Consider the following 21513-nt stretch of genomic DNA (forward strand, 5'->3'; position numbering starts at 1 on the left):
CGAGCGGAAACAATTAGTGCTTTAACTATAATGCAGATAAATTTCTATGCAATTTACTTACATACACATGTTAGTTCTTGAACGTTGTCTTTGACAACATGATACAAATCAGTAACTTCACCTAATTCCGTACAATATATTTTCATATATGGACGCACATGTACAAACATCCCATATTTTTTCTGTTTTGTACAATTTTAAAGTCCCATGGTAATCCTTCAATTAAGACTGACACGCATGTAAAGGTTAGGAATGAAAATCAGGATCGACAGACGCTCTAAAGTAAGAGTGACATAAATCCTCTGTACTCACTATGATCAATTGTTGTTAGTTAACAAAAAAAAACATAAAAAAGTTTGGAGTAATGAAAGTAAAGAATAAATAAGTTATAATTAACATTGTCCTGTACAATATTTTTGGACATGTACACAGCTGGAAAAGAACAACATATTGAACTCACCTATAATGGCTTATCCAATATGGTTTTCCCAGCTGTCAAAATATAACTCCATATTATTGTACAGATCAATAAATAACCTATAATTATTAAACAGAGTATTTGGACTTGTGGCATTCTAATTCAACTTTTTGAACGCCCCTGACATGGAGAGAAATCTCATAAGTAAAATTGATCCAATCTTGCTGGATAAGAGTTTTCATGTTCACAGTAATTAAAATCAAGTCGATAAGGCATTAGACGGCTGAATGTAAAAAAAAAAAATACACTAAGCAAACTTTTGGAGGCAGTGCAAATATTTAATACGTTGTTAAACAATTTGTGTGTATTACATAAACGAGGTTTAATGGTTTCTAACGAAATGTGAGATGGTTAGTAATTTTGTCTTATATTTTTTTTTCAACTATTTTTGAAAGAAAATTGCATATTAATAAGATTGAATTTTAATATTTGTATAGATTTTGAAGCTGGTTAATCATGACGTAAAATTATTAAGGTAGTACTGTAAAAATTTAATTCCTTTAAGATGAAATCATAACACTTTTAACAGGGAGGGTACAATGGAATAATTCCTTTTATAAATATTATTCATAGCAAACTTTGTGACTGTTAACAAAAAAAATAAGTAATAATAATAGTTAAAATACAAGTTTTATCATAAATTAAACATAGAAGTCCTTGTTGGAAAAGTTTTAATTAATAGTACATTTTATTAACAGAATGGAACAGTTCCTATTACTCATAAACTGAATAGTTTTTTATGTCAAATATATAAACTTGATTAAACTGAATATTAAATATATATGGCACTATATAAGTTCAATATCAGTAATTATGAATGAATCCTAAATCAAGTTAGGTTTTGATTTTAAACTAAACTTGTAATTTCAGTGAAATGTAAGTTTACAATATCAATACAACTAAACCATTTAAACTGATAGGTATTAAATTTTCAACATTTCACAGGAGATCAATGGGTTCCTTTATTCACTTACAAAATTATCTTAAATTGCCGCTCATCATTTTAAATCAATTGTCAAATCGTCAAGTACTTTGCATGCCGATATTCCAGGGTTGCCAAGCGAAGGCAGGGATGTTATGAGACCCCGGGGTTGATTTCATTTTATCAATGATTAATTATTGCGTATTGATTATCACTTCTGTCGAGTAAGTGTGAAATTAAAACAAGTCCTCTCTGTCTTGTCACAGCGTAAAGGTAAATGTTTGTTCAAGTTATGGATTCTACAGCGTTTTACTTATAAATCAGAATCATGAAAGTCTTAGTGTTCGATTGTAAATGATTGAAGGTGCACAATGTACTGGTAGGTTGATTCCAAAATTATTTTTTTAAATTTTAATGCATTTTTATGTTTTAAATCATCCGACTTAAATGATTAAAAAAAAATGCAATCTTAATAAAGCTTATAAATGCAAATTTTCAACTTAAAAAGTTAAAGTGACACACTCTTATTCAAAATCAATGCATACACATGTATAACAGACACCAATTTTGACTAACAAACCTTTAACTGCTTACTAAATAATGCATTTATTGAAAATATTAATTACTGATAACAAGATTGTAACCGTGTATTTAATAGCAGAAAGCGCAAAATTTTTCAATGATTGTGGTCTCCTATAGTCTCATAGGGTAGAAAAAACATGTTTTATGATAAATTCTTCAGAATTAAACTCATTTACGACATTTATTCATCCCTTTTGGAATATTTAAACAATATTATTAATTGTGGTAGATCTTATTTGGGAGTAAGAGTGCATGTTTAAATTTAATGAAACAAAAAATGTTTTACACCAAAAATATCAAATTAAGCAAGGAAAAAATCCAAAAAATAAAGGAATATGAAAAATTGATAATAAGTAGAGGGTATTTAAATATTTGTTGTTAGAAATTATAGTTTTTTCATTTAGATGAAAAAATTCACTAGAAGCTTTATGAATACGTCCCCTGATGCTTTCGGCATCGACCATGCCATTCAAGTGACTCCAATGAAAGTAGCCCTTCACAATTGTAAGAAACTTAATTTGAGTAAGTAAAACGTTAACTAACATATTCATTCTGCTTCCAGAACAAGGCAGACAAGATGTCGGGAGAAGCCAGTAGAGAAACTGAAACCCCAACACTTGGTGAACTCCTTGAAAGTGGTTTCCTACGCTGTTACCTGTGTAAAAAAGTGTACACTGACCCTAGACTGCTTCCATGTCTCCATACATTCTGCAAGGAATGTATAGACAAAGTGGTAGAAATTGAAAACCAGTCTGAAAATTCTGGATTCCAGTCTAAAAATAATATAGACTGTGATTCAAAAAGTGAAGGAGATAGTGAAGATGGAAAATTAGTTGAATCAAGGACAAGTTCAGAAACAAATGGAGCAAAAGTGAATAGAACAAGGAATAAAACAATAATTTGTCCAATATGTAAAGCGGAGATCAGTATTGGTAACATAAAACATGCTGAGTTTCCTGAAAATACCTTTATGAAGGATCTGTGTTTGATGTATGAATACAAGCATGAGAAATCTCGTCAATGTGACTATTGTCGCTATGACGGTAAAGTAGTTCCTGCCACCCACTTATGTCTGGATTGCCATGACAACATGTGTCAGAGCTGCACAGGGGCTCATCATAGGACCAAGGTCACAAGGCTTCACAAGGTCGTTCCATACGAGCAGGCAAGAAAGGGTCTCAATGACATAGACATCCGTCAATATCAGATACAAACCTGCCCCACCCACAAAGAAGAACCAATGAGCATGTTTTGTGAGAGGTGTGAAGTTCTCATCTGCAAAGAATGCAAGGTGAGCAGCCATGACAACCATAAATGGTGTGATACAGAGAAAGCAAAACTCAGGTATGAGGTTCAGATGAAGAATCTCCTGAAAGGAATACAGAACCAGATTCCTACCATCCACAACTATCTTCAGTTCCTGAGCAACTACGATGCCTCCATTGTGAGAAATCGAGAAAAGACAATTGGTGATATCAAGTCACACACTGAAAAACTCCACAAATTCATTGATGAACAGAAGGCTCAATATCTGGTAACTTTAAATGAAGAAACTGACAAAGAAAGATGTGAAATACAAGTTAGAAGCTCAAACCTAAAAACTGCAGCCCAATCACTTGAAAACAATGAAGATTTTCTAAGATTTCTTCTGGAACATGGCAAACCTGATGAAATGCTATCCTTACATCGTCCCATCAACAAGAGACTGACTGAGCTTACACACATGCATATGGATGGCTTAAAGACAAGACTGAAAGCTAATTTCCAACTTGGAAACTCTTCCGAAAGGAACCTGCAGACAATATTTGGTCGCCTCCAAATCAGCCGTGATGATTTCACACACTCTGATAGTGGTCTAGCTTCACAAAGTGCCCTGCAGATTTCCACAATGCTACCAAATGTCAAAAACTGCCCTGAACTTGTCCATGAGCTTGATGCCAAAGGAATGTATGACAATAAAGAAGTATGGCCTACTGGTATTACTGTTACCAAGAATGGTGAGATTGTTATTGTTGACAGAGACAATAAGGCTGTCAAGGTGTTTGATCGAGGTGGTAAACTGAAGCAAGAGATAGCAGGACAGGGAGAAAACAAGCTTGCAACACCTTTCGATGTTGTTGCCCTCAAATCTGGAGAAATTGCTATAACTGACCATGAAGCTGAAAATGTGAAGATCTTCACAATGAAGGGGGATCATGTTCTGACTATAACAGAAGGAATTGAGTATCCAAGGGGAATAACTGTCAACTCCAAAGGGCAAATTATCATTCTGGATTGCCAACTGAGACACATCACCGTCCATGATCCCAAGACTGGCAACCTTATAAGGACAATTGGTGGAAATGATGGAAAGAAGAACAAGGCCCTGGTAGACCCATTCTATGTGACTGTCACACCTCAGGACAACATCATAGTCACTGACACAGCATCGCCACATCTGAAATTTTTTGGCCCTACTGGAGAATACCTTACAACATATGGCCAGTATGGTATAGGAAAAAACGAAATTCTGCAGCCGTATGGAGTTTGCTGTGATGAATATGGCTACATCTTCATAGCTGATAATCAGAATCACCGGATACATGTGCTCCTCCCTGATGGGATGTTTTCTCAGTTCCTTATCACAAAGGCAGACAATTGCTGGCATCCGATGGGGTTAGCTATCTCTGATAAGGGGGAACTAGTGGTCACTGAAGCTCTGGGGAAAGTTAAGGTCTATAAATATCTATGAATAGTGTGGGTGTTAGGACACATATTTTAGCAATATTTAACAGGAACTAATAAAATTATGGACAAATGCCGGCATCCGGTGGGGATAGCTATGACTGATAAGGGGGAATAAGTGTCCACTGAAGCTCTCGGGAAAATTAAGGTCTATAAATACCTCTGATTATAGGGGTTTTACGACAAAAACTTTGGCAATATTTAACAGGAACTATTAAAATTAGGGACAAATGCAGGCATCCAACGGGGTTAGCTATGACTGATAAGGGGGAATTAGTGGTCACTGAAGCTTTCAGGAAAATTAAGGTCTATAAATACCTCTGATTATAGGGGTTTTATGACAAAAACTTTGGCAATATTTAACAGGAATTATTAAAATTATTTGCAATTGCTGGCACCCTATTGGGTTAGCTGTGACTGATGAAGGTAAATTTGTGATCATCGAAGTTCTTGCGAAGGTTATTGTCTATAATTACCTGTGAGAAAAGGGTTCTAGAAACATATTTTTTTTTATTTAGCATAGCAATATTTTTCTTTTGCATTCCTTACTGAGCTTTAAGACTGTTACAGGTACTTGCTCATGTTTTTGTTAAATGCACATTTTTTGTATGACAAAATAAAGTGTGGCAAATCATTAGTAGTGTTAAAACTAACAAACCAAAAGCTGGAGCACTTTAGCAAATCTTGATATTTGCTCAAGTATCGTCATTGAGGACCACAATTTTCATTAGCTAACCCTAACACGCAATTTGTCACTTAATTGCAGATTTGTTTTTGTGTGATTGTTGATTGACATTATCATGTGATCATATTTATGTATTGTTAAGAGGTAAAAATATCCACCACTTTTGTTAAAGTCCTGGTGGCCTTGTGGTAAAGGCATCATTTTTGTAGTTTTTTCATGACTTTACTGACATGGATTCGCACCCAACAAAAACAAAAATTCTTTTTTATAACTATTTTTTTCTGCAATTTCAATATCATAGAGTAAAATAATGATTAAATAAGTGTTTTCAGATGCATATAACCAGGAAAACTAGTTTTTTTGTTTAAAAAAACATGAGCGAGTACCTTTAACATGTTATCATATATATATTAGATGCAGCGTTGCGTAAACAATTGATGCTTTCTCAACTTTTGTAAAAGTTAGCAATGATGTTTATTGATTTGTCAATACTTATCCAATAGTTTTTTCCATCACTTATGTCATTAAAAGGTGCAACCTAACTAAAAGATATAACCTCTGTACAACTACTATACAACTATTATACAATTGACAATTGACATCTGGTTGTTGTTCCTTGATTTTAGTTTAAAAAAAAATCCTTATGCATGTTTAAGACTTAACACAGTTGACTGTGTGCAAAATAAAAGCTTAGTTCTCTAGTCTTTCTTTTTCATACAAATAATAGTTATCACTGAAAATGAAAAAAAACAACAACAGCTAAACATTCGCATTTCATGTAACAAAAGAAATGAACAGCAATAAAAGAGATAAGGTTGTCTGCATAGTGCAGTGGTTAGCACACTCGCTTCTTAACAAGGCAGCCTGGGCACATGTAAGTTTGGTTGGTGGTCACCAAGCCGGACAAGTGGGTTTTCTGCGGCACTCCGGTTTCCCCCACAACACAAAACCACACTCTCACACAACATCGTGCCAACAAGAGTGACTTAGTAAAAGTCATCATAACTTTCTTCACAATCATTGTTAATATATAATGTTTAAACTAAAACTGCAAACAAAAGCCAGAAGTTTTCTTAGCCCTTATTTAAATTCAGTGGCTGAATCAGGATTTGATTTTCCATTGGGCTCATGAATTTTGTCAAGCCGCAAGCCTAAATTTCCTGTTCTTTAAAAATTTGGCAGTAACTTACCATGATTTAAATTCTGCTTATGTTGCTTCTTAGGTACTGGCAGTAGTTTTAAACTCTCCATTGATTCCGTAGCCTCTGTGCCAAACTCCAGGAAGTTCTGCATGGACTGGTTATCTCCACTCTGAAGCTCTTTTGGCAATCCTGAAACCAGTCAGCAATATTATATTTGATGAATACACTTTATGTGCAGTTTTGACAGTTATGAATATGTATCAGAGAATTAGCGAAATACCGGAGCATATAAATGAAATACATGTATAATCAAGGAGAACAGGTAAGTAATGTCAAAATTTAATCGTGAAACAATTACAACAAAAGGCAAAAATAGGAGTTTTGCTGAAGGGTCTTTGGAAGGGTGCAGCAGCCTCTCCCTTTTCTCAGCATTGACAGCCTTCTGCCTTTAGAAAATTAAATGCTCAAGACTGTCAAATATTTCTTTTGTATTGTTTAAAACTTATAGTAAGATTATAAATGCATACACACTTTACATATATCTGGCAGTTGAGATGTAAAATTCATTTAAACACAATTCCCACCATTTTCTGCCAATTCATAATGTTCAAGTTCTTCATAGCCCTATTCAATGTGCCCTTTTTACCCTTAGCACCCTGTCATTTTTCTGAAGGACGGTGTTCTTTTTAAATCCTGGCTCAGAACCTGGCTAACAACAAGAACATCACAAGTGCATGTCAGCACTCATTTTTTTGTTTCAGAAACTTAAGTCACGGGGCATAACTCTAGAACAATTTAAGCCAGAATTAATTCAGTGTCAAACCAGCCTGGTTCACGCGTGTCTTCCTCAAGGGTAATCAGTCTAACAGAAGGAGTAGGTAACTCTCTGTGTGACTAACAAGTCTGGTTCATGTGTTTTTGCCACAAGGGTAACCAGTCAAACGGCAAGAGTAAGAAACCCTCTGTGTGACTTACAAGCCTGGTTCATGTGTTTCTGCCTCAAGGGCAACCAGTATAACAGAAAAGGTAGGTAACTCTGAGTGACTTACCAGCTTGGTTTAAGTGTTTCTACCTCAAGGGCATAACAGAAAAGGTAGGTAACTCTGAGTGACTTACCAGCTTGGTTTAAGTGTTTCTACCTCAAGGGTAACCAGTCTAAAAGAAGGGGAAGGAAACTCCTCAGTGAATGACCAGCTTGATTAAAATGTTTCTACCTCAAATGTAACCAGTCTAAAATGGATAGGAAACTCCCTGATAGATTTACCAGTCTGTTCCATGTGTTTTTCAAACTTAAGGGTAACCAGTCTAACAGAAAAGGATGGTAACTCTCTGAGTGACTTACCAGCCTGGTTCATAGCATGGGTTTCAGCCATGAGATTTTGTAGACTGGTTTCCTCTCTTGCTTCTTCTTCTGGATCCTCTTCTAGGGTAACCAATCTAGTAGAAAGCAGTGATAATAATAATCTGGTTAAATACTATTAAAATCTATAATTAGATGATGGTTATATATCATTATGTTATTATCTTTTTTGCAACCGGATTAAAAAGCAAATGTAAACTAATTTTACTCAGTAAATAAATCAATTTTTAAAATAAACACAAGTTATTTTTTTTTAAATTTGAATAATTGAAAATAATAGTTCAGTTCCATTGTCAACCACAGCATCATAATTATTTCTTGTGATGCTTCATCAATAACAGTAAAATAGACACTCTATTTGCTGATACAATTGTCTACATGTAAACATTACAGAAAAAAATGTATTTATATTGTAAAATAACATACAGAACATAAAAAAAAAACATGCAAACACAGAGAGCATACAAAGTAAGGCATAAAAAATTATATCATACAAAAAAGGAAAGAGCTAGCAGATGTCATCAGCCATCTCATGTTTCTGTTCAGTCAGAAGGGGCATAGTTTAGCAATTATTCGAGTTATGGGCCTTGATACAGAGACTTGCTACATGTACATTTGAATTTTTTGAATCTTTTTTTAATTTTGACCAAGGTTAATGTTTTTGCAAACCCCTGGCGTCAATGACACCACAGATTGCACAATACATTGACGTCTTTGAAAAATACACCAGAGTATTAATTTGAAAATAAGACAACCATGGCAGTCCTAAAATGCTCAACTAAAATCAATATGTTATTTATGATGTGACCTTCATTTTGACACAATGTGGCCATGCATCAAACTTGTCATGAAGACTGCTATTCTGACCAAGTTTCATCAAAGTGGCCTGTAGATGGTAAACAAACCAATTATAGACGACAAAAGAAATCAGAATCTAAGGTACCAGATAACTTTAAACATAAGCTTATGATGTTAAACCTTAACTTCTGGCCATCTTCAAGCTTTTGGTGTCAAATGTAAGCTACCTTGTATCTTTAAAAATAAGCTTTTAATGTTAAACCTAAGCTACCACATATCTTCAAATATAATCATGATGTTAAACATAAGCTTTATGGTTGTTACATTGTGTAACATCAAACATAAGCTTATGATGTTTAACCTAAGCTACCAGGTAACTTCAAATGTAAGCTTATTAAGTTTAACCTAAGCTACCAGGTAACTTCAAATGTAAGCTTATGATGTTTAACCTAAGCTACCAGGTAACTTCAAACATAAGCTTATTATGTCAAACATAAGCTACCAGGTAACTTCAACTGTAACCTTACGAAGTTTAACCTAAGCTACCAGGTAACTTCAAATGTAAGCTTTTTAAGTTTAACCTAAGCTACCAGGTAACTTCAAATGTAAGCTTATGATGTTTAACCTAAGCTACCAGGTAACTTCAAACATAAGCTTATTATGTCAAACATAAGCTACCAGGTAACTTCAACTGTAACCTTATGAAGTTTAACCTAAGCTAACTCATAAATTCAAACAAAAGCTTATAATGTTAAACATACTAGCGACAGTGTAACTTCAACATAAGCTTATGATGTAAATCTAAGCTTCCACATATCTTCAAACATAATCATTAATGTTTAACTAAATCTAATGGATGTTATATTGGGGAACTTCAAACATAAGTTTATAATGTTAAACATAAGCTTTATGTATGTTATATTTTGTAATTTCAAACATAAGCTTATGATGTTAAACCTAAGCTACCTAGTACCTTCAAACATAAGCTTATGTTGTTAAACCTAAGCTACCTAGTACCTTCAAGCATAAGCTTATGATGTTATACCTAAGCTAATTGATGTTATACTGGGTAACTTCAAACATAAGCTTATATTGTTAAGCCTATTCAAGCTAAGCAATGAAATATTGGTAACTGCAATCATAAGCTTAGGATGTTGGACCTAAACTTTGCCATGTTATACCTGTCATTTATATCCCTACATTTATCACAGTTCTCCTTTTTCCTTGAATCTTCTTCTTCCAAATATCTACCATAAAATAAAAACAACATGCAAAAAATGAGTATTAATTTACAACAAAACATAGCATGCAATACACACCGAACAGAAATGGGATTTTATTTTTTAAGATATTTTTTACTGGGATTACAATAAAACTGATTTGACTATAACACATATGAAAACCACAACCAGCAAATAATAACTGTAACTGTATTACAATAAAATGCAAAACTAAATTACTATTTGAGCTATACAGAATCTGCCTCTGTGTCACCCCCTTATCAGCCTCATCCCCACCTTCATTATTCCAAGAAGATCTACTTTTCACGGAATAAATCTTGTATACCGGGTAATATCTCTTTCAATTTTCAGGTTAAAATGCTTTTATAATATCTCTTTCAACTGGCTTACCGAGGGATGTCAATAAGTTTTAGTTGAACCTATTCAAATAATAAAGTAAACGACCAGCAACAACTTAAATTCACTAATTTTTCAAAATTGAAACCTGCCAAATTGCCATATGAACTGTCTGTTTTGGCCAGCAGCTGTTTCTTATTGATAACACTGCTAACCCTAACCATTCACCCCCCCCCCCCCTCCACTCCTAGCATCCATCCACTTTGCCCCATCCCAAGGAAAAGTACTTTATTGAAACATATATCTCTCTCCCTTAACTCCCCTCACTTTGTCAACCCCCATCCCCAAACCCCAACTAAGGTGGGCTACTTTTCAGGGTCAAAAAGTGCCTGTATGGTACATATATCTCTCTGCCAACCCCCATCCCCAAACTCAAACCAAGGTGAACTACTTTTCTAGTTAAAAGCAAAAAATATAGGTTATTTCAAAAAAATATATTAATTTTTACGTGATTATTGTGTTGAACTCATTTGACTACAATGATCAAAACAAAACAAAAAAACATGATTTGTGTAAAAATAAAAATATATAAGTGATATTTTGGCGTTTTTTTAACTGGGACTTTGTGGCCATGTAGCTATTTAAAAAAAACATTTATAAGGCATACTGTTTTTAACTGTACACAAATTATACGCTTATTTTGTTATTTAAACATAATGCATAAAAAAATTAAAAAATAAACAAGTCCCCCACATTCCTCCCCCTCTGCTACTCCTATATACCTCCCTCCCCTACCCCACACTCCCCGCGATGACCTACTTTTCAGGGTCAAAATCATCCGGAATGATATCCCTCTCTGCCGGTTCTCTTGTGTTTTCTGACAGATGTTTGGATGGCTCTTGTAACTCCTGAAATACAGGGACCCATACAGTTGGTTCTATTTATTAAATTTGATTTTCTTATCTTAAATCTTAAAATTCCTTACATACACATTAGAAAAAAAACCTACATGTCAAACTTTGGCCAACACAAATGAAACCAAAATTTGGTGCACTCAGAATAACAATTGTTTGTTAGAGTAACCCATCAAACTGCAGTCTGTGGGAAGTAACATCCTAGGTTTGCCCCCCCCCCCCCACCAGGCCCCACACCCCACCTCGTGGGGCAGAACATTGTATGACTACCATTCACCTTTATAATGTTGAACTCATAGTACTGGTATCCCTTGAAGCTCTCTGCCACAGCTGTCATTGTACGCGACGTTTTCTCCCAGAAATGAAGTAAGGATGACTGGTAGTTTGCGAGAACGTGCGAGAACATGTTACATCGACTCGCGGCTAGAAGGTCTATCTTCTGCATCACGTCTAGTTTCAGTTTGTCAAAACGTGCCTTTGTTTTTTTCACTTGTGCTTGAACCTGTATGTCAAGAAAATGTTTGTGTTGTTATTTAAGCCTTAGTGATAATATTTTTTGCACATACATGTATGTAAATTACAATTATGAATGTTTACAAACCCAATACAATGTTAATTGATCTATAAGGATTTTCAAATTCAATGGTGCCCAAATTTTAATTCCATAATTATAAGACAACAATTACCCAATGGCTGCGACAATAACTGGATTTTCCCCTTGAAAATCTAAAAGCCTTATTTCAGTTATGGAATTAAGAATACTGTGATGTTTTATTTTTATAAATAATATTATCGAACAAATTCAGCATAATTTGTAACAAATTTGCACGTTGACCTTGCATTACTTGGGGATTGACAATTACTGACTAAAAAGCCAAACCTTTCTGAATTTCTCCAGCTGTTTATAGGTGTCAGGGTCGAGCTGTTCAGACACATCCTTCATCCACAGCAGGGCCCCTCTATACTCTGTCCGCGCCCCCTCCATACGATTTATGGTCATTAAGGTGTCCGAGATGGCCCGGTATCGGAATGTTTCCACCTCTTGGTACAAACGGACAAGTGGGACTCTCAGAGCCAACCTGTGGGATAAGATAAATATAAATCAAAATTTCTTGCAATTCATCTGTGATGGATTTAAGGAATTTGAAATGGAATACTTGTCAACATTGTTTTTCTGTTTTATTACTTATAAATGATGACACCTCAACTAAACAGCCAAAAGCTATGTAACAAGACATTATTCAGGTTTGATTAAAGTTCAGAATGAATCCTTAAATATGGATTGAGCGCTTTCAATTTTCGAACAGCTTTAAAATAATATTTTGCAAGATATATGCATTCAATATAGTAAGGAGTTATCAGAGTACCTTGAAATGGATATATAATTGCTTTCTCCCGACTTAAGAATCACCTTAGGTTAAATTATGATTACTGGAACGTGTAATGGTGTGCCTGCTGTTTTAATTTATTAATCATCAAAGAGGGCTCTGTCAATGAAATGGGCACAGGAGGGGGGTTGAAAGGGCAGCAGGGCGCCGTAAAAGGGCAATAGGGCGTTGCGCCACATTATTTATGCCTAGCAAGAGCACTGGCTTTGGAAACAATTTCAAAATATAAGTCCCTTTACCCTGCTTTAGGTCTGAAACCCCTTACACCCAAACTGGGTTTTCTCTATTTTCTGGACCAGGATTTTTATTCAGTTTACATCACTGATTATAAGAAACTTCTTACCAAATTTATAATGCCATTTATTTGAGGTTGACAGTTGACACGATTAAGGATTACCTCCATTCATTTCAGAAAGTTCAAGGAATTCCTCTATTTAGCAGAGAGACTCAACAATTTGCCAACAGTAGCCATCAGTTTCAGAAAGTTCAACTATAAAGGAATTCCTCTATTTAGCAGAGAGACTCAACAATTTGCCAACAGTAGCCATCAGTTTCAGAAAGTTCAACTATTAAGGAATTCCTCTATTTAGCAGAGAGACTCAACAATTTGCCAACAGTAGCCATCAGTTTCAGAAAGTTCAACTATTAAGACATTCCTCTATTTAGCAGAGAGACTCAACAATTTGCCAACAGTAGCCATTAGTTTCAGAAAGTTCAACTATAATGGAATTCCTCTATTTAGCAGAGAGACTCAACAATTTGCCAACAGTAGCCATCAGTTTCAGAAAGTTCAACTATAATGGAATTCCTCTATTTAGCAGAGAGACTCAACAATTTGCCAACAGTAGCCATCAGTTTCAGAAAGTTCAACTATAATGGAATTCCTCTATTTAGCAGAGAGACTCAACAATTTGCCAACAGTAGCCATCAGTTTCAGAAAGTTCAACTATTAAGAAATTCCTCTATTTAGCAGAGAGACTCAACAATTTTCCAACAGTAGCCATCAGTTTCAAGCCTCTGTTTCATACTTACCACTGTTAGCCAATAGAAAACTAATGCATTACCAAACACAATATTTACCTCTGCTGAGCTGAGAAACTCTGTGACTTGCCAACAGCTGCCATCATCTTTCCCGCCCTTGTCTTGTCCTGCCCACTGTTTGCCTTCAAAAATCGGCCTGTGGCATTCTCCTCCATCGATAGGGCTGAAAAGATAAATTCATTGAATATTCATTCTCTGAGCTAGATCAACTTATACTCTAGTTTTTGGTTATCTAACAAATAAAACTTTAATGCGTTTCAACGTACATTATTGTTTTTTAATCTGTTAAACAGGTATGGTTCTTACTCAAAACACAGCAAGCAATTACATAAACAATTGATACGTTGTCCATTATGTTAACTCAGTGTTATTCTGCATGTTTTGATTACTTATTATATGTTTAATTGGTTAATGGTAGTTATTGGATAAATATTGACCAATCAGTAAAGGTTTCGGTTAACCAAACTTATGAATTTATTAGGCTGCAATATCACAAAAATACTTAAGTCAAATCTCAATCTCAGACTCAACTCATTTTACCATCTAACATTAAGTTATTAAAGTTTTTAAATGTTTGGACACCTTTTAAAAACGCATTCTCTCATTGAATATGTTGACACAATATTCTACACCATAAAATGTATTTGGGTTCAACTTTTAACAATTACTTAAGTATATTTTTTGCCCTAGAATAAGTTTTCATTGAAATATTAACATAATATTTTTTCAGCATATTCAATGAAAAATATTTATGTTAAATAGTGAAATCGATCAAGATTTTTTAATAATACTAAGCTTCTATGTGTGACCATGAGTTGAGACAGAGATTGAGAATTGACTTGAGTTTTTTTGTGATATCCCATTTTGGGAGAAACACCCTAGACATTTTGGGAAAATTTGCATCGTGAAATATAAGTTTCTTTTCCCTTCAAAAGACTTGAAACACCTGAAATATCAGTCCTTGGGGTGTAAATATCTACTGCAATAAATCATGACAGATTTCATACTGATCTCTGAATGTGATGAAAATCAACGATTCATGATTTCACTTATTCCCAAAAACTTTACATCACATAATTTATCAGGATAGTGAGTGAACTAGTACAGGTAAAAAGACTTTGGGAATGAGTCCAATAGTTGGACCCTTGGATACCAGGGCTTCCATTAAGAATTTGAAACTGGAAGTATGAACTTCCTGTCAATCAATTTTGGAAGTTTTTTACTGAAATTTGGAAGTTTATGTCTCCCGAATACAATTATTTAAAAATCAAGTATAACTTGCCAAATTCAGATTCATATTATTATAATTCATTTTACTTCAAGACTTATTGAAATTGTGACCATAAAAGTAATATTGACATCAGGTTTTGATATTTTGAACTTCCAAGCTTTCAAATTAGTAAGTTTTTTTCAAAATTATGTAAGTTTTTTTTACTTCCAAGGAATCAATTGTGAAAGTTTTAACCATTTCTAGGGAGTAATATACTTCCAAACTTCCTTTAACGGAAGCCCTGGGATACTATAGAAAAAGCCCTGAATATTGGGGCCAGTTTTATACAATTGACTGATTGATACTATGCTAATAGCTATGCAATAAGATCTTGTGGCCATTGTACTGACCACACAGTCTGTCCTGGTACTTCTCAATGGCTCGCAGAAGCTCCATGCACGACTTCTGTATGGCCTTGAAAACCTGAAATCATAGTGATTAGTGAACTTTGTGTTTTATATGCGCTCATATAGCAAGGACAAATACCCTTTACTCCTTAGAACTTATTTATATATAGGTACAACAGTCTAATGTGTGAAATATTTCAACATGTTCAAACGTTTTTGGTTTGTTTGTGGATGTCCTTAGTATACTTAAAATAATGACTAAGGTTGAAGTTTTTGTATGCTTCCACTCTAGTGACAATAAACAAAACCTATTTTCTTCGAAAAAGAGACCAGTTAAAGTGACACTCTTATTCAAAAACAATACATACACATGTATAACAAACATCAATTTTGGCTGATAAACCTGTAAGTACCTGCTAAATAGTACATTTACGGAAAATATGAATAACAAATAAATAGATTGTAACCGTGTATTCAATAGCAGAAAACGCAAAAATATTAAATGATTGGTGAATGCTAAAAGATTTACTGTGCTCTACTATAGTCTCATAAAGTAGAAATACTGTACATTATGCTCATTTCTTTCAAATTAAACTCAGTTTCCTTCATAAGAACCATTGTTTTTGACATTTATTCATCCTTTTTTAGAATATTTAAACAATATTATTAATTGTGGTAAATCTTATTTGGGAGTAAGATTTCATCTTTAAAACTCTGAACCAACAGTACCTTTAAAAAAATCTTACCTCCAGTTTGGCATCAAGCTGAGAATCCGATGCAACCACATGTTCATCTTCCTTCTTGCCGAGCTTCTGTATGACAGCTTGCTTGGTCGTCCAGAACGTCTCCTTAAACTTGTGGAAGGTGGACGTCTCACGATTCTCCACAAACCGGTCATAGTTGCTCCCAGAATACCCGTGAGATCTGCAATGGTGAATTGCATAGTTTTACAGGGTTATACAAAAAATTAGAGTTATCAATTTACATGTAGATCACTCATTTGTGTGTACTTTTGTTGTTGCTTAAATGTGACAAAACGCTGCCAACTGACAATGCTAGTCCTTTTTAGCTGAAAGTTCAATTAGTCAAGGGGCATTATTGAAGAAATATTTTGGCAACAATTATACAAGCTAGTCACCTGTTCGGAGTGCCGATAATTGTTTCAGTAAATCTTAATGGTCACTATGGCTTTTGAGATATTTACCACAAAATCAAAATTGGACATATACTGACCATGCTCAATGTGTGTTCCAAGTTTGAGATTCTAACCCAAGTTGTTCAAACATTAACGATCGGAAACAAAAGTGTGACACCAACCCCAGACAAAGCAATCTCAGTATGTGTCGGCCATTATTCGCAGGCTTCACAATAAATGGTTATTGTTTTCATGACTATAATAGCTTTTTAAATTGATTGGTTGCTTTTTATAGACAGATATGCCATAAATCTTTCGCAAAAACCAACACACAAGGAAGATAAATTTGCTACCATAATATGGCATGACACACGTTGCAATATTTTAAATTATCTATCTACATTGAATGTATAATATACAGTCTATATATATATATTTGTTAAGTTCATAAAAAATTTTTTATAAATAAATTATTCCTCATAGAACAACTTAATAATTACTTTTTTTATAGAAAAACTAGATGTACTATACTAAAGTTACCAGTGTGTTTTGAAATTAGACACAATTTCTTTTAGGTTCAGAGAGCAAAAGTCTTGAACATTAGGTGAGCCTCATGAGCGAAGTAGAGTCAAGAACCTTGGGACTATCAAACAAACTTTCATTGATACAAATAATCATTAATGAACTTACGACATTATGGAGGTTTTGGTAGCACCACCCAATGTTGTTTACCTGAAATATACAATTACTTTGTAATCAGAATTCACTATGGAAGATATTGATACAAAAAGGCAAATCTTATAAGTTATAACTGATAGCAAAAATATATTTTCCCTCTATTCGTCAACTTTTCGTCCACTTACGCAAAAATGGTGGCAAAATACATTGTATCGTGTTGTCACATATACCCATAAAGGTGATAATAAATCAGTCACCAAAATTAGTCTTTTGGATGAACATGCCCGAATTCATACACTACTGCTTGGCATTACATTTTTTAACAAACTCTGCTGTATAAAACCCAAAATTTGAGCAAGCCTGGGAAGCATTTTACCAGAGCAGGGCTGCGGGCTTGTGCTAATTTAGACCACTGATATATGTGGGCGAACGTGGCTAAATTAATGGGGTAAAGGAGAAGTGGTACCAACTCTAGTTTGTACAATTATGTTGTCTATGAAGTTGTCCCAGACTTTCAGAAGTTGTTTAATGTAAATTCCATTGCTAAGATGCTATTTGTGAGCTACATTATGGTGAGATAAAGGCATACATGCATATCAGACTTTAAGTGAGCTTAATTACACTTGTTCGAAACCTTAAAGACCATTACCCAAACAATTTATCTTCTACACATGTATCTTTGGTCAGGGGTTCCAATTAGATGATGTAAACATATTGTATGTCTGAAAAAAACTCATAATACCGTAAATGACTGGGTATTAGACGCACTTTTTTCCCTCAGATTTTGATGCAAAAAAATGCCTGCGTATAATACCCAGTAACAATTTTTTGAACTTTTTTTCTTAGGTCAATTTCAAGCCGAGAGTTTGTTTAGATTTATGTAGAAAGGAATGTTACTCGCATCATATTGATCGAGTATATACGGGTTAAAACGGCAGTTGAAGATCGGGATACGGTATATCGTAAGACGTTTATAATTTCAACAAAAATATTTTTCGATTAAAGTTACCGTAATTCACCTAAGAGTTCGGACACTCTAAATATTTGGACACCCATAATTATTTCCCAAAATAATTTATTTTGCGTACCTAATTTTGGGACACCCAAAGGACATCAATCATAACTTTCATAGTTACCAAGTTTCACAGACGATGATTATTGATTTTTATCTTTACAATGCCTGGCTAGATTACCTAACCGTATACACCACTGTGACAATTTAATTAGTTACTACCCATCCTAAACGATTTATTGCCTGTTGAAAAGGAAGTGTGATATATTTATTTGAGGATTAAACAAACAACAAGGGCAATCAAGGGATTAAGAAAACATCGACATGGCATGTTTGTAAAACGATCTGCCAATAAGCTTTCAAACTTGTACCACACTTATAGACTAATATGAAGCAATAATCGTACAGTTATACATTAATCCTGCATAGCAATGTCCATGCTCTCCACGTGATCCTCGTGGGTATAACTGTAAGTTATGTGACGTCACACTGTGACTCTTTGATCTGAAGCCGATAGAATGTGTTTATTCAGTTCAGTGCATGTATAAAATGGTGTTTTAATTAACTTCATGAAGGATTTACACTTATAGGCGTAATAAATAAGTTTATGACCATTGATTACTACGGATAAATTAATAAGTGGTAAAAAGCAAACATGAAGAAAAAAGGCAGGTTAAACAAACATGTAAATAAGATGTAAAAATGATAATTTTCTATGTATTCGGAGAGCGAAAAAAACTAATAATTTATGGTGTCCGAACTCTTGTGAATTACGGTATTCAATATTATTTTGAATAATAAATTGAATTAAACAATAATCAAACTTACATATAAAAAAGTAAAGTTGGGCACTGTCAAAATATTTTTTGCATAACATAACTTCATTCTCGACAGTATGGTTGTATGGTTTTAAAGATAACCATCGCCATTTTCACGAAAAAAAATTTTTTTGTCACTGTCAACAAACATGGTGGCTGAAAATGCCGGACGATTTTGACATTTTTTCTATGCGTCTTTTAACCAAAAACATAGATTAAAAGTTTTTTTCTCGGATTTTTCACAGATTTTTTTCCCTGCGTCTAATACCCCCTATCGTCTTATAACCAGTCATTTACGGTATGTCCTAGAATTTAATCCCAGGCATTTAAAAAATATCCTGAAGATTGCCGAAAACGCTGATGAACATTCACTTGGGCATTTTTTCTATTGCCAAAATCCTTGTCCAAATCAGAGAAACAGTCAATGTGCTGGGACACGCGGAATGAGTTGCGCAATATAACATAATTATGTACCTGAGCAGACGACAAGGGATGATGGGAAGACAAACAACAGACAAACAACGGAGGCAGGATATGGTCAATGATGATGGAAGGATGAATAACATAGACAGGTGTGTAAACAACAGCGATTGGACGTGTATCAAAAACAACGGTAAAAACAAAGGCAAGGGGAGGGGCAAAAACAGTGACAAAAGAGTAGGAATGTAAACAATGGCGATGGGAAGGGTAGCAGCGCAAACAGGTGTGTTCACAACAGTGACCAAAGATAAACACCAGTGAAAGGAAGGGTAACTACAGCAAATATGTGCATAACTTGAAGGGTACTACCAGATGAAGGGTCAGTCTGAGTACAGTAGGGGTTTTAACAGCAGTGGCAGAGAGGAAAATGATGAAAAGCGCCCACAACGGCGTCAATAGTGTATAGTATACAGTGATGATAGAAAAGGAAACAAGTTGACAGATTTGTAAACAAAGAAAATGGAGAGATAGCAATGGCATCAGAGGGTTTTAGGACTCAATAATGAGCTAAAAGGTATCAACAAAATACAAATAATACTGCATTTGACATGCACCTTTTAACGCAATTCCTAAAAAAATGATAATCAGGAATGAAATTTGCAATATTATTCATTGTGAATCTCATATGTAAACCCCTGTTTGATATTATTTTGGAATGTAAATTATGGAACAACTTTGTAGTCTTAGTGAAGTTAGTTTTATGACTTTGTGTTGGAATAAGTCCTAGTCTTAAATAATAGACGTGTTATACCTGGTACGGGATTCTTTCAACGTCTAAACGGGTTTGTGCAAAAACTGGGTGGCTTTGAAAAATATAGAAATTGTATTTAGTGAAGTATTTTATGTTTGAAATGGATAATAAAGGTTTATATTCCATACATATGATAACGTCCCAGACGTCCGGGATTGTCCCGGAAATCGTATCTCTGCCACGGAGTCACGGAGGGTGCATGTTTGTCCCGGAAAGTCATAAAAAAAAAACGAAAAAAAAATCTCGGAATCGGAATCGATCATCTTAATTTTACCAATGTAAGTCAGCTATTTTGCCTGTCCGGAACACTGGTCGTAAAACACAGGACATGTTGACACTAATCCGTTAATTGGTACGTGTGTCGTCGAGGTCATCGTCAATCACCCGATAATTGATCTATCGGCCTATTGTTGTGCTTAACGAGTGGGGGAGGGTTCTTGTATACAAATTCATTGTTTTCATATGGATTTGTTTGGTCTTATGAATGATAGCTTTTAATTGATGAATTGATATTTTTCACACATTTTACCGACAAACGAGCATGAAGGTAAGTTCAAAGAAAGTGACAAAATGAGTAAAAAAACAAAATTAAAACACGGAAAACATCCCATATTCCTTTCAAATTTCAAAGTCGATACGTCGTTATACTTTAAACAACTTTAAACAACTTACGCGTCCATAAGGAATTTTAGTGTTATGAACTTTTTTTTCGAACTACCGTGTGTATTTTTACGCCGAAATAAAACTGACGATATGGGGTTTACAGGTGGTTATATAGAGTGCTTTAATCACGTGACCATGGTAAGTCACGTGATCGCTTTATACAGCCGATTGATGCACCACCGACGTTCCCCATTTAAAAAAAATTCCGGGGTGGGGGCATGCCCCCGGACCCCCCTAGTGTGCGTTGACATTACGACGAGTGTCCCGGAATCGACCCAAGAAATTATCACATGTATGATATTCATATTTTACCATGTAAGTACAAAGCTATTTTGCACAAAACAAGCATTAAACACATGATCTACCTTTCCAATAAAACAAAACTTGACTGACACAGACAACAATTATGCCAAGCCGAACAACTCGACCCAATCGTAATAACTCGGCCACCTCCGACAAGCTTCATGATAGACCTCGTAACTACAATCGAAACAACTCGGCCATGACCGAAGTGCTCCGATTGTTGTAAAACTGTGAACTGCAGCCTTGCACGTTATGTTTTGACAGAATGAAATGAAGAAAACCCCATCAAACTCATAATTATTCGTTGTATATTTATTTTTTGTGTACGGTTCTTGTTTTTATGATATTTTATGGATGCAATATGCTTTAACCCGGAATCCCGATCGGAACAACTACCCACTTTTGGTACAAAATAATTTGTACGAGAAGGATTTCCTATATCAAA

General features: G+C 34.7%; 2 protein-coding genes across 4 annotated transcripts in view; one reads left to right on the forward strand and one right to left on the reverse strand.

Moving 5' to 3' along the window:
- Positions 1-21513, reverse strand: part of LOC128240696 (islet cell autoantigen 1-like) — a 34167-nt gene that overhangs the window by 12235 nt on the left and 419 nt on the right. For 2 of the 3 annotated variants that reach the window (XM_052957431.1, XM_052957430.1), the window contains exons 2-11: positions 17054-17095; positions 15975-16152; positions 15232-15304; positions 13651-13774; positions 12063-12261; positions 11460-11684; positions 11088-11176; positions 9873-9938; positions 7876-7970; positions 6582-6722 (exon numbers count right to left, since the gene is read on the reverse strand). In XM_052957431.1, coding sequence (XP_052813391.1) covers positions 6582-6722; positions 7876-7970; positions 9873-9938; positions 11088-11176; positions 11460-11684; positions 12063-12261; positions 13651-13774; positions 15232-15304; positions 15975-16152; positions 17054-17058 — 1195 coding nt within the window. In that variant the 5' untranslated portion in view covers positions 17059-17095. The remainder of the gene's footprint in view (positions 1-6581; positions 6723-7875; positions 7971-9872; positions 9939-11087; positions 11177-11459; positions 11685-12062; positions 12262-13650; positions 13775-15231; positions 15305-15974; positions 16153-17053; positions 17096-21513) is intronic. The other variant, XM_052957432.1, reaches the window with a different exon arrangement.
- LOC128240695 (E3 ubiquitin-protein ligase TRIM71-like) lies at positions 709-6054 on the forward strand. The gene is made up of 2 exons (XM_052957429.1): positions 709-828; positions 2545-6054. The coding sequence occupies exons 1-2, from the start codon at positions 826-828 to the stop codon at positions 4711-4713; spliced, it is 2172 nt and encodes a 723-aa protein (XP_052813389.1). The 5' UTR covers positions 709-825; the 3' UTR covers positions 4714-6054.

Source organism: Mya arenaria, chromosome 7 (genome assembly GCF_026914265.1).
Source record: "Mya arenaria isolate MELC-2E11 chromosome 7, ASM2691426v1".
Classification (NCBI taxonomy): Eukaryota; Metazoa; Mollusca; class Bivalvia; order Myida; family Myidae; genus Mya; species Mya arenaria.